This window comes from Pollicipes pollicipes, unplaced genomic scaffold, assembly GCF_011947565.3.
Source record: "Pollicipes pollicipes isolate AB1234 unplaced genomic scaffold, Ppol_2.1 Scaffold_4881;HRSCAF=5763_pilon_pilon_pilon, whole genome shotgun sequence".
In the NCBI taxonomy this organism is placed as follows: Eukaryota; Metazoa; Arthropoda; class Thecostraca; order Pollicipedomorpha; family Pollicipedidae; genus Pollicipes; species Pollicipes pollicipes.
This window is the reverse complement of record NW_023596576.1, coordinates 43786285-43800304: the sequence shown is the minus strand read 5'-3', so window position 1 is coordinate 43800304 and position 14020 is coordinate 43786285. Positions and strand designations below refer to the sequence as shown.

Genomic DNA, 14020 nt, shown 5'->3' with positions numbered 1-14020 from the left:
AGCTGAGCCGAATTAGAAAATTCGGATTACGATCAACAGCGTTATAGTGCGTGATCTCAGACCACACAGTAAACTTAAGTTCCAGTATGTAAGAAGGTCACAGGTTAAGGTTAACTCCTTAAAATGTTACTTTGGAATACCTGACCGCTCCGACAGCGCATTTCATAAAGAAGCGTATCCCATGGTGTGAGATCATTGCGCCCTGATCAAACATGCTACATAGGAAGGTACTCACTGTTACGCCCATCGAACCAGGCCTAGAGGCAAGGTCACGTGCTGTGCAATTGAGAGGTGAAAGCTTGGTCTGTATGTCTACTTTGGTCTTTTTATTTCCGTCATATTTGAGCCATCTAAACGCAAAGTGGGAGAGCTTAGCCGCAATAATGGGCATCAGACACGTGAGCAAAAGCTATCTGTTACTTGCTCACAGGCCGTCTAAGGTCAAGGTCGAAGGGATGCCCGCGGTAGCGAACGAGCGGTTGGATTGATGTTCGCGTTGCTTTCGACGGTTCAGTACTGCCGACAGCGCAACCTGATACCCTTTAACCTCGCCGCCTGTCACGTGGTCGTCGGTTCGCGTGTGAAGCTGATAAATGGCTTCCATGGCTCCACCAGGGTGAAGGGATCAGTATAGGAATGTAGCCCACTGGTCGAAAAATCCACTGCCGATTGCTCACATTGCGTTCGATGCCGCACAAACTGTGGGCTAGTGTTTCCACCTTCGCTACCGTGAACCACCGCTCTAGCAATCTCGTTCGCAACATCCAACGGGCGCGTCACGACCTGTCCGTTCACACATAGTACCGGAAGAGCCTTGGATGAGAACTGCCCCGATATGCGCTTAATCCGAGACCAAAGCTGTGATGTTAGCGTGAACCGGTTCAGCGTCCTTACGTAAGCATGCCAGGAAGCTACGCTTCGCCTCCCTTACAGTGGGCCGAGCAAAAGCTCTTGCCTTCTTAAAGGCTATCAAGTTTTCTACACTGCTCCTGGCGTCAAAAGCCCGAAACGCACGTTTACGCGCCTGGATGGCGCTCCGACACTCCTCCGTCCACCACGGAACAGGAGTACGTCGGGGAGCGCCGGACGTGCGTGGGACACAACTGCTGGTACACTCTAGAAGTCTGTGAGTAAAATCCTGAATAGAGGGTGCCGTCCTCTCAGGCGCAGTTACAAACGATTCTTCAAGCCGAGTCTCAAATTTGCACCAGTCCGCTTTTTTAAAAAAATTCCAGCGTTGTGGCCTAACAGCCACCGCTCCACCTCTCTTAAACCGAACCCACACTGGAAAGTGGTCGCTTCCCATTAGGTCATCCCCGACACTCAACTCGAGGTGCTGGACGAGCTGGGGACTGGAGAGGCTTAAGTACAGCGCTGACGTCTGACCGGATGGCATTGTAAAATAGGTAAGAGTTTAAAATGCATAATGTGTTTAAGATGCATAATGTGTTTAAAATGCATAACGAAGCACCGTAGATAAAATTCTCACACAGCCTCCCACGAGCATTGGTGACGTCACACCCCCAAGCGGTGTGATGCGCATTGAAATCGCCTGGAAGAAGAAGTGGTGGAGGCAGTTCAGACAGAAAACATCTAAGATACACCAACGGGAAAGTGATGTCTGGTGGAAGGTCAAGTGAACAAACAGTGATGTGGCGGTGATTGAAATAAAACCGCACGGCCACAGCCTGAGGTGTGGACCGCAAGCTTAACCTCCTCGCTGGCACGCCATGATGAACTGCAAGCAGGACACCACCGTGAGCAACGACGTCAAGCTTGGTCTCTTGCAGCGCCACGGCTGCAGAAGAGACCCTGCTGACGACAGCCCCGAGATCAAGGGCGTTCGCTCTTACTCCTCTACAGTCCCACTGTAAAAACGCCTGTAAAAGGACGCATTGAAAAAGAGGTAAGAAGTGAAAAACTAAAACAAGTCTCGGCTTAAAAGAACTTGGCTGCGCCAGTTGTATGCCCAGACGCCTCAGACCGCGAGCTACGGCTTAACTCCGGGGGGCCGTGCCCCACCCTAGAACGAATCCTTGGGCTCCCTCCGTCAGATGGAGAATGGGGGCCGGCTGGGGCACGTTTTACGCCAGCGTACCCAGTCCGAGGTGTAGGCGGGGGAGGGCCCATCGGTGGGCCTCTACCGGGGTTCGAGGGACCAGTGGGAGCTTCCGCCGGCTTCCGTGGCGATGGAGTGCTGTTTCGGGGGACGTGCTCTTTGTCTGCCCCGGACAGACGGCTTGCCGCCTTAGTGCGCTCCAGTTCGGCCAAGCGCGCTCGCTTGGTCTTGCGGGCGCGCTTGTCAGCTTCCTGGCGCTCCAGTGTCTCTGCCACACGCTCACAGGCACTGGCAAGAGGTATCTGTAGCGAAGGGACCGACTGAGTCGCAGACGAAGGCACGACCGGCGGTGCGATGACTGATCGCGCCGAGCCGTCGTCCAACCGTCACCCGTTGGTGAGCCGGCGCGCACCGACGAGGCCAGCAGAGCGGCATCTACCGATTGCTCGATCGGCGGAGAGAGAGCTTGTAGTGCCGGCTGGGAGTCGGACGTTCGGACCGAGGGAACAACCGACAGGCCAAACGACCTCAGAAGTCCCACGAACTGAAGTGGTATTACTTTGTGGCAACGAAGTTTTTACTTCGGACGCATACGAAATTTTTGGGTGGCCGTCGTTGTAAAGTTCACGAGCTTCACGAAAAGAGACGTTTTTAGAGGTTTTAATCGATATAATCTACTTTTATTTCACTTAGGCCGGGCATGCTCGGTCGTACGTCGTGTGTGGGACTGGGTCCTTGCCACAGTTGACGCAGTGGGGTTCAGCAGAGGTGCAAACTTCGTTCGTGTGCTCGAATGACGCACATTTACCACATGTTGGGCGGTTACGACAGTGGACCTTGGTGTGGCCAAACCGCTGGCATTGGTAGCACCGCGTGGGGTTAGGCACGTAAGGGCGAGTGTCGAGTACTCTTGTCGAGCACCCCATCTGTTAGCCTTCTGGGGCACACTCCATCGTTCGGAGTCTTTCACATCGTGTCTTGGGCACTTCCTAATTAAATGTAAGGCCCTACGCGCTTGTCACGGCCCCAACTGTTCACCTCCTCGTGCACACTGGACTTTCGGGGGCCCTACACATTAGGATCTGACATTTGAATGTAGGTCCCCACGCTCTTGTCGGGGCTATCTAATAGCAGTGCTCGGGTATGCTCCATCTTTCGGGGCTCTCCACACTGGGCATTGGGTATTTCTGAATTTAGTGGAGGGTCCTACGCTGTTGTCGATGGCTCCATCTGTTAACCTACTTGGGGAATGAACATTCCTGGGCTTTCTATATTGTATCTTGGGTATTTCTTGTTTGCATTGATTTGCCCTTCGTTCTGTCGAGGCTCCAAAGCAATAAGCTCCTTCAAGCTGCCTTCAGTAACAATTGCGGACACCGGCCTCGTCCCTGCTTCGTAAATGGGCTCCCCGAGTCCATGCCGACTCAGGGCCGGCGGCTCAGCACTGGTGGTCTGGGACCCACCATCGTCCCGTCCCGGGGATCCCGACAGAATCAACGAATCCCTTTGGGTGACATTGGGGAGCTTGGCCTTCACTCAACGATCGTCCTCCAGCCAGCCTTTCGGGCACTCCAATCGGGCCCTCGATAGTCTGTAACGAGGGTTCCGGAAGCCACTCAGAGCCTGGCGGTGGAATGGTCACCTGTTACCCACCCCCACCCCACCGCGGCTGCGCCCCTGTACGTGTATGTGTGAAACCCAATGCAAGTCAGCGACTTGCTTTCGGAACGCAGCTCCAATGTAAATAGTGACATATGCGTCCCAAAACATTGGCAAGCTAATGCCCGCTTGGTCTAATATGGGGTCGTTTTTGCTGTTAGGCGAAGTATACTAGATTCGAGCGAACATTCTTTATTTTCTGCTATATTTTGGTGATTTGTTTCACAAATTTGGTGGCACTCACCGATCTGATAGATTGTGTTCATTCTGAACATTTCCCTCGTGTATTTGATGGCTTAATTAGGCTTTACGGCGAATAGACTTGTTAAACTGCTGGCAAAAATGTCTGTATGGGTTTTGATAATCCCATCCATGGTGGCTTTTAAATTTTGGCTGTGGTTCATCCAACTTGAGAGAAGTGCCTATTTTTGGTGACCATAATTCTTTTTGGTGATTAGTTAATAGGTAGCAGACTTGTTTCAAAATAATACATAGAAATATTCGTTTTTATTACGGAATAAAAGAAATTTTTAAAGAATTTTATTATGAATGCGTGATTTTTTTCAAGATTCTTTGCTATCTATAAACATTAGAAATACCAATAAAGATAGGCCGCTAGGTGTCATAGTGCCAGATATTTTGTATGGTCCCTAAAGGTTGAGTCGTATGGTTCTACATCGTACAGATATTAGACCTTGGATTTGGGCTTGCGGGATTTCTGCCAGGTCCCGATCTAGCTATTTCCCCGAACGTTTGGCTTATATTGATCTATGGCTACTTTGTTACTGAAATCCTTGCAGTCTGCCTCTCGGAACGCGTGTAGGCAATCGGCTCCATGTCTACATAAAACCCTGTGAGTTCAGATCTGACAATTCGTGTTTAGGATTGGTCGTGTGGGTTCCAGTCACAGTGGATCTGATGATTTTTATGTTTTTTGGACATTCTTAATATCGCTGCTACTGAGTTCACATACTTTTGTGACTGCTTATTTTATTTAAATGATAGATTTAAATGTTTTAACTGTTCTCATATTGTTTTCATGGAGCACAAAACATTGCCATTTTTAGTTGGCTGAGAACAGTATATGAAAAATCTGTTATGCGTGGTTATGTGCAGTTACCATATCCATTGTATCCATCTGTATGTGATACACAATGTGTCAACATTGTGATCATAGATATAGGATCAGCACAGTCTGGCCTCCATGGCACCCCACTTTCTAAGAATGCTGAACATTGCCCATATGGTGATGCATGCAAAGAGTTGACTTCAAAACAGACTGTGTCACTCCCGCTTTTTGGGACCTTATTTTTCTGATGCCTGTGAAACAAGTGGTTTAGGCATAGCACTCGAGGCATTTTTCAAACACTATTTTTGGTTAAAATAACCCTCCATGTTTAAAGATATTGGTCAGAAACTGAACTGAACCATGGTTCTATGATATTTTTGTTAAACTTCATGGGGTAGGTGTACTTTCCTACCTAACATTAGAAAAAATCATTGCACACCATTCGTCGTGTTTAAGGCGGCACAAATCGTAAATAATCTCAAAACAGGTAGAATCATGCACCTACCTTCAAATTTCAATAACTTTGATGGCGGGCTCCCGAGCGCCCACGCGCACCGCACCGCCTGGACTCCCCAGCGCCGTTTCTGCGTTGCCGTTGCGTAAATACAATATTTCTGCTTGCTAAGAACTCTACAAAATGTACAGGACCAAGGTAAACTATTTGTCGTGTTTAAGGCGGAACATATCGTAAATAATTTCAAAACAGAAAGAATCATGCTCCTACCCTGGAATTTTAATAAATACGATAGCGAGTTCCCGAGCGCCGCACGCACCGCATCACACCGCCTCGACTCCCAGGCGCCGTTTCTGCGTTGTTGCGAAAGCACAATATTTCTGCCTATCAAGAACCATTAAACATGTACGGGACCAAGGTAACAATAATAAAGCAACCGAAATCGTTTCTTTCGAGTTTAGGTACATTTATGAAACACACAGGCCAGAATAGTCCAGAACATATCCTAAACTAGCCTAACCTAACCAAACCTAACCTAACCTAACCTAACCTAACCTAACCTAACCTAACCTAACCTAACCTAACCTAACCTAACCCTAAGTGGCTTAGCTAAGCCAAGCTAAGCTAACCTAACCTAACCTAACCTAACCTAACCTAACCTAACCTAACCTAACCTAACCTAACCTAACCTCCCCACCCTATATCCCCTTCAACCCAGCATCCCATTGGCGTCCATGTTCCATGCCATATATAGGTGCCATAAAGTGAGCTTTTATTTAGCTGTCATGTTCTCATTTTGCTTTACATTCCCCACCCAACCCCCCTGCAACCCATGGTCCCGTTGGCGTCGAGGATCAAATTTCATGGATTCTTGTTACCTTGGCCCGGTACATTTTTATGGTTTTTGATGCTGCTTGATGCACAGTAATGTTGTGACCCGCGCAGTAATGGCGCCGGTGTCGCGGGTGCTGTGTGTGTGCGGCGCTCGGGAGCTCGCCATCGTAATTATAAAAAATTGAAGGTAAGATTATGAATCTACCTGTTTTGTGATTATTTACGATATGTCCTGCCTTAAACACGACGAATGGTTTACTTTGGTCCCGTACATTTTTAGAGTTCTTGGTAAGCAGAAATACTGTATTTACGCAACGGCAGCGCAGAAACGGCGCTGGGGAGTCCAGGCGGTGCGGTGCGCGCGGCGCTCGGGGGCCCGCCATCGAAGTTATTGAAATTTGAAGGTAGGAGCATGATTCTACCTGTTTTGAGATTATTTACGATATGTCCTGCCTTAAACACGACAAATGGTGTACAATGATTTTTTCTAACGTTAGGTAGGAAAGTACACCCTGACCAACTTCATGGATATGTGATGCTAGTTGGGCATTATCCTGCATGGAATCATATGCCTTTCTTTCATGCAGAGTGCAGTACTTTATCTGTTATTTGTGGGTGTGCTTGTTGCATGCAGAACATGCAGAATGTGCCTGATGCCTTCATGTAATGAGTGCGTGAATGAGTTTAAGACCAAGTATTGTGCTTTCTGCAGATATCTGTTTTGATGTGTTTTTTTTGTGTCTGCTCAGTGTCCCCACACATTTAAGTTTGGTAGAATGTGGTGTCCAGAATGTGAAGTTTGAATCACATTGCTGCAATTGTAGAGTATCTCTTTTCCTAACATGTTATAGTCAGCTTCTGTGTCCTTTATATTTTGTTAGGTAATACTTCAGTCTGCTAAGAACTGCTGCCTATTTCCTATTGCATGTTTTACCCACTCAAGATAAGGAAAAATTATTGCATTACCTATGTGCAGCTTGAGGCTTGTGGTTCCCCTGTGCATGTCATTTGTGCAGATGATGTCAGTAGATGCCTGAAATAGTGCTGAGGTATATCAGACTGGAGTAATCTGATGATCATATTGTGCTTGACCTTGAACACCATGTGGCCAGTCAGGTGGCAGGATACATGTGATGTTTCTATACCATCATGCATGCCTGGATAGCCTTGGGATGGTGTGCACAAATTTGTTTATGCAAGTTTGCAGGCACCAAGCTCAGAAATTGGTGTTTTGTGTCTTAAAAAGGGCATGCTGTCAATTGCACTAAATTATCTTGAAAATGACTACCTCAGCTCAAAATTCCGTATGAATATGAAGCACTCCCCCTAAAAATCTTGTGAATGGAATGAAATGTGGAATTAATGGAAAATGGAATGAAAAAATCTCAGTTAAACAATCCATACAAATGTGAAACACTCCCTTGAGAGGCATAGCCAATTGGTGGCACTTGAACTGCAGGTGCTAAGCCCATGGATTTGGTGCTTTAAAGGTTTGTGGGTGCCTGTATGGGTTCGTGTTTTGTTGCCAAATTGGAGAAATTATACCACAAGCAAGGCACCCTGATTTGTAGAACTGATTTTGGTTTGTTGGAAATTGTTGTTCCTTGTGTTCTCACATCAGGTTTGTTGTTGTGGATGTTTCCTTGTGGTCCTCTCTCTGCAATGATCCCATCCAAGCTCACCCCTAATTTAACAGCCTCCAGCCATCACCTGTTGGGGCAGAACACAATATGTTTGATGAGTGTCTGCTCTGACCATGTCAGCCTGTCGTGCGCAGCCGGTGTCTGTCGGTGGGATGCGGTCGGCTGGCCTCGGACCTGCCGGCCAAGGGCGAGCCGGCGCCAGCTGTGCCCGGCTTGATCACTGTGGAGGGCGCTGAGGATCTGAGCGCCATCAGCGGTCACCCGGCCGAAGAGGTGCGGCCCCGCTCCAGTCGGCCAGCCGGCCACCCTGGCGTGCACCGTCTGCTGTCACGTGTCGGCTCAGCTCGGGCCGGCCGGCCGGATGCACAGACGCGGGACGGGCTCCCGCTGTTGGGCTTTTGTATTTATAGCAGAGAGGTTTTCCATGGCAGGCCAAAACCACAGGTGCAGCTTGGATCATACGACATGTCAGATGCGGTAGATGCACTGTTTCATCCTCAATGAAAATATTTGGGGGAATGATTCCAAAATGTAATTCTTCCATTTCAAGTTGAGTAGCTGACAATATTTACAAATGTGCCTAAATTTAGGCATGCAATAAGTCTGCTTAGCATTCAACATATGGCATCAGTGATGCATTGCTGTGTTCATTATATAAACATCATACAGCATCATAAAACAGCATCATGAAACATGCTCACCAAATGTTCAAGCTTTGCCAGCCATATTTTTGTGGAGGTCTAGCAAGAATGGCTTGTGTTAGCATTGTTATTTTTCTTGTGTTTTGCGCGAATTGCGAGCGACTGTCTACGAGCGAATGTCCGTGATGGTTGCCGGGCCGCCTCGCCGCCTCTGACGCTGACGCCACCTCTGGCTGCTGCAGATCCAGACGCGCCGGGTGCGGGTGTATCAGCCGGCCAAGAACGCCATGCAGTCGGGCACGGACAACCTACGGCGTTGGGTGCTGGATTTCGATACGCAGGAGCGATGGGAGAACCCTCTGATGGGCTGGGCTTCCACGTAAGGCCATGCTTGTGTTGCGTTTGTGTATGCATCAACAAGCATATGGAAGAAAAGCGCCTGCTTATCTTGCACTAGTGGTGATTAGTTGATGAGTGATGAATGGGGAGGGGGTTGGGTTAACTGCGGGAGTTGCACATCTCTCAAGAGTTCGATAAGGCCGAAATTTCTCTAAATAACTCCCAAAAGTTTATGACAGCAATCTGATTTTATGGAAATTGGAAGAGATTAAAACGTATCTCAAAACGCTTCTTTAAAGCATCTCAAAACAGACACGTGCCCTGAAAAAATCCAGAATGTCATGGAGATGTAGTATATGTGGGCAAGCCAGGTTTCCAGCACTGCCGAGGCGGCTAATACTGGTCACTGGTCCTGCGCACTGATCACTGAAGACGGCCAAAATAGTACGGTATTATCACAATCCGCTGGGGAGGTTGGGTCACCCATAGTTTCTATCCTAAACAGGCTACCAAGGCTCCTGGAGATCCTACATTCCCACGGGGTCCCAAAACAGTATGTTGTCTTTTTGAAGATGCGTGCCCGGGCGTGAACAGCGTACACTTTCCGAAAAGTGTAGCGTAATTTGCAGCAGACTTCTCACCTACACTCAGCATGGATGTATTTGAATAAAACCTTGGGAGCAACTGACATTTTCATACTACATGAGGCTCTCACTGTTGCCCGTCCACCTACAGCACTAAGCTGCTCACGTGCTTCATACATAATGTACATAATTAGCGCACAATGTGCAACGAGTTGTAGCACATACCACAAGCTGCAATGCGGCTGCAGCGAAATATTGTGCGAAATGAACTGAGTTCACTAAAGTATCGCAATGATTTCACGTAGTGGAGAAGTGCGGAATTGGGAAAAAAAACGGAGATCAGCGTTGCGGCACTCCTTGGGTATGCAGCCGCACAACAGTCGCTCTACTAATGCGGTGTTTGAAGCACAAAGAGACGTGGGCCAGTCAGGGCTGATCATTAATTTGATTAAGAACACATCTGCGTTTCCATTAAGTATATTGCAAGCAACTCGAATACACATGCGTTCTGCCGTGTAAGCTGGAGGGATGAGGAAAGGTGAAAACTCAGAAGTCGGTCGGCTACCCCTGAACTCTGACTGCTCCGCGGCTGTGCTCGGTATTGAACCGCTCCATGGGTTGAATGATCGTCTTTTTACGTGGTGACTGCCTCGTTGCCACCATTAATTTAAAGATATCAGCTGCCAGGCACCATCTGGCCATCTCCAGACAGTCTGGAGAAGTCATGTGGCCCTTTGGCTTCCGCGGCCTCCCTTCCGTCACATGTCCCTGGCCTTTCCAGGATATCCAGTGACCGTCCCTGAGTCCCCATGCATCACAGGCACTCAGGGCTTGACCGGCGCCGGCGACCATGGAGCCATGGAAATAGCATTGAGACTCCAGCACTTTGAAGGCTCCTGGCACCCATGTTACAATGGATCACTGATCATGCAAACATCATATGCATTTTTGCCGAATACGTGGTCTACAACTTTCACTGGGTGGTCTTGTATGGGCGATCTAGCCCCCTCTCGCGGGGCCGCACGTCTGCATGTCCGCTCAATGTTGTTGCTCTGCTGGATGGACTTAGCACCCCTGATCAGATAAAAGAGCAAGCAAATCACATCTGCCTCTGTGATGATGATGATGATGGTGATGATGCTTGAATTTGCAGTGAACCTACTGAGGATTGAAGGTTGCGCTGTAATTAGAACCCAATTGGGGTGCGAGGGAATTGGCAATGGCTGGTGTTCTCTTGACGGGCTGCTTCTCCTGCAGCGCGGACCCGCTATCCAACATGCAGGTGGACTTCGCCACCAAAGAGGAGGCTATCGCCTTCTGCGAGAAGAACGGCTGGGACTGGGCGGTGGACGTAAAGACGCCTGTCAAGCCCAGGGTCAAGTCGTACGGCGCCAACTTCTCCTGGAACAGGAACACCAGGACGTCCACCAAGTGAGCGTGCCTACGTAGCGGATGTGTGACGCGTTGCGGGCAATGCTGTCTGTACATAGTATGTGTTCAATATATGATGACTAAGGCGCCTGCCTTGTCCGTGATGAGAACGGTGTTTTCCGGACTCCAGGAACGCAGCTCGTGAACAGGTGGGTAGGCCGACGAGCCGGGATGGGCCGAAGTGCTGCGCCGACGCCGTCAAACCATGTTTGACTGCATGGGGATCTGAAGCTTCGTTACTTGTATTGGATTCGATTCATTGTCCAGAAACGTCTCGTACTGGAAAGAGGCCCGCCACAAGTTCTAATGCAGAGCACGAGAACCGTCGTCTGTGGAGACCTGCTGCACTTGGGGGGTCAGTCTGCAGTCTATGGAGGTCTGCTGCCCTCGAGGGTCGGTCTGCAGTCTGTGAGGACCTGCTGCCTGCGGGGGTCGGTCTGCAGTCTGGAGACCTGCTGCCCTGGGGGTCGGTCTGCAGTCTGTGGAGACCTGCTGCCCTGGGGGGGTCGGTCTACGGTCTGGAGACCTGCTGCCCTCGGGGGTCGGTCTACGGTCTGGAGACCTGCTGCCTGCGGGGGTCGGTCTGCAGTCTGTGGAGACCTGCTGCCCTCGGGGGTCGGTCTGCGGTCTGGAGACCTGCTGCCTGCGGGGGTCGGTCTGCAGTCTGTGGAGACCTGCTGCCCTCGGGGGGTCGGTCTGCGGTCTGGAGACCTGCTGCCTGCGGGGGTCGGTCTGCAGTCTGTGGAGACCTGCTGCCCTCGGGGGTCGGTCTGCGGTCTGGAGACCTGCTGCCCTGGGGGGGTCGGTCTACGGTCTGGAGACCTGCTGCCCTCGGGGGTCGGTCTACGGTCTGGAGACCTGCTGCCTGCGGGGGTCGGTCTGCAGTCTGTGGAGACCTGCTGCCCTCGGGGGTCGGTCTGCAGTCTGTGAGGACCTGCTGCCTTCTGGGTCGGTCTGCGGTCTGGAGACCTGCTGCCCTCGGGGGTCGGTCTGCGGTCTGGAGACCTGCTGCACTTGGGGGGTCGGTCTGCAGTCTGTGGAGACCTGCTGCCCTCGGGGGGTCGGTCTGCGGTCTGGAGGCCTGCTGCCTGCGGGGGTCGGTCTGCAGTCTGTGGAGACCTGCTGCCCTGGGGGGTCGGTCTACGGTCTGGAGACCTGCTGCCCTCGGGGGGTCGGTCTGCAGTCTGTGGAGACCTGCTGCCCTGGGGGGGTCGGTCTACGGTCTGGAGACCTGCTGCCCTCGGGGGTCGGTCTACGGTCTGGAGACCTGCTGCCTGCGGGGGTCGGTCTGCAGTCTGTGGAGACCTGCTGCCCTCGGGGGTCGGTCTGCGGTCTGGAGGCCTGCTGCCTGCGGGGGTCGGTCTGCAGTCTGTGGAGACCTGCTGCCCTGGGGGGTCGGTCTACGGTCTGGAGACCTGCTGCCCTCGGGGGTCGGTCTGCGGTCTGGAGACCTGCTGCACTTGGGGGGTCGGTCTGCAGTCTGTGGAGACCTGCTGCCCTCGGGGGGTCGGTCTACGGTCTGGAGACCTGCTGCCCTCGGGGGTCGGTCTGCGGTCTGGAGACCTGCTGCCTTCTGGGTCGGTCTGCGGTCTGTGGAGGCCTGCCCCCTCGGGGCCGGTCGGTGCCGTGCTCAGCGTGAATCGGCCACGAACACGTAAGCGATGGGGCGGCATATGTCCCCGAATGCCTCCATAATACATGCTATGAGCAGGTGCGATAGGAGAGGGGTGTGTTCCTTGGCGGCGCACGTGGGATGCTTGACTAAACTGGTAATCGTCCACTCCTCATCTTGAAAGAACATTGGAGCCTGCTGGACGTGCTGCCGGACTTGCAGCAGCTTGACAAGGTTATCGTGCCACGTTCCCGGACATGTTCCTCGAGACAGACTTAGCTGTTCTGCTTAGCTCAACGGCCTTTTCTACAAAACTGCGCTCCGATGTGTGGGCTACCTGTCTTCCGTCAGACACATGCGGCTTTACGTTTCGCGTAAGTATCTGCGACAATGAACAGAGGTTCAGAACCGTGCGTTCTCACGTGGCCCAAGCTCAATTCTTGCTTTTGTATGTCCCCGCCACACCGACAAGCCAGTCATGTCGTACGGGAATCGCCCCCCCCCCCCCCCCCCCCCGCCCCCGCCTTCTCCGCTGGGAGGTACTGCCAGGCAGCCTGAGAGCGGTCTGATAAGTTTTTCCGACCATGAAAACGTACGCGGCGTGTACCCACGGACGTTGACAAAAAATTGCATCATTGTGTTTCGTTTGGCGCACAATTCATAACACGCATTCAGATGCAGGGGTATGGCTTAGCAAGTTGGAGAGGGCTTAGGTGGGAAAGTGATCTAACCTACCCCTAAACTGTCCGTCCGTCCGTCCCGGTGGCTCAGTTGGTTAGAGCGCCTGCATTCCGACCGACCCATCCGTGGCGGGATGGGTTCGAGTCGCTTTAGGGCGCTCGCTATTTGCCCTTGGCAGGTATGGCCTGCGGCCGGTGGCAGCGGTCGCGTTCAAGGTCAGTTGACGTCAGAGGGCAGGACGGACCGTGCCGGGCATTGCGGCACGTAAAGCTTTCGCCACTAAATTCTGCCGTTGCCTGGAACTGCGCGATCGGATGGTGGGGGTCAGGGCTCACACAAGCACTGCTTTGCGTGAGCGCTGATCCCAGAAATCCACCCATTCAAAGGATTCGGACCAAATTTATTTTTTTTAAAACTGCAAGCCGCGTGTCTCTCGGATTTGTCCCACCTGCCTCCCAAAGTAGGGGAGGAGGCTTGAGTCTCACCTGAGATGCTTAGCCCACAGCTGATAAGGAAGATACATAATCTCCCATGGTTGCCTGATAGTACAATCGTCAGAACCCATTTGTCCTACGCGCATGCAGAGCATGTTACATTGCAACGCACAGCTCGTCGTCCTGGGACAGTTTCTTTACAGCCCCCCCCCCCCCGCCCCACTTCCCCACCACTAGTAGCTTGCTGTATTCTCTGAAGTGCAGCGGTCAGCGCACCTGTTCACTTACCACCACTCTGCGGCTTTGAGGCCATTGGTCGCCGGAGGCTGCGGCGCCGGGACGGTCGAACGTTCTCAGTCTGAATAACGTTAGTCGGCGCCGGGACGGTCGAACGTTCCCAGTCTGAATAACGCTAGTCGGCGCCGGGACGGTCGAACGTTCCCAGTCTGAATAACGTTAGTCGGCGCCGGGACGATTGAACGTTGCCAGTCTGAACAACGTTAATCGGCGCCGGGATGGTCGAACGTTCCCAGTCTGAATAACGTTAATCGGCGCCGGGACGGTCGAACGTTCCCAGTCT

At 51.6% G+C, this 14020-nt stretch overlaps 1 protein-coding gene across 1 annotated transcript; it reads left to right on the top strand.

Moving 5' to 3' along the window:
* Window positions 1-4359: 4359 nt before the first annotated feature.
* On the top strand, window positions 4360-10823 carry ND-18 (NADH:ubiquinone oxidoreductase subunit 18). Its single transcript, XM_037224723.1, has 4 exons — window positions 4360-4571; window positions 7853-7991; window positions 8602-8738; window positions 10540-10823. Exons 1-4 carry the CDS (start codon window positions 4489-4491, stop codon window positions 10715-10717), a joined length of 537 nt encoding a protein of 178 aa, XP_037080618.1. The 5' UTR covers window positions 4360-4488; the 3' UTR covers window positions 10718-10823.
* Window positions 10824-14020: the final 3197 nt, after the last annotated feature.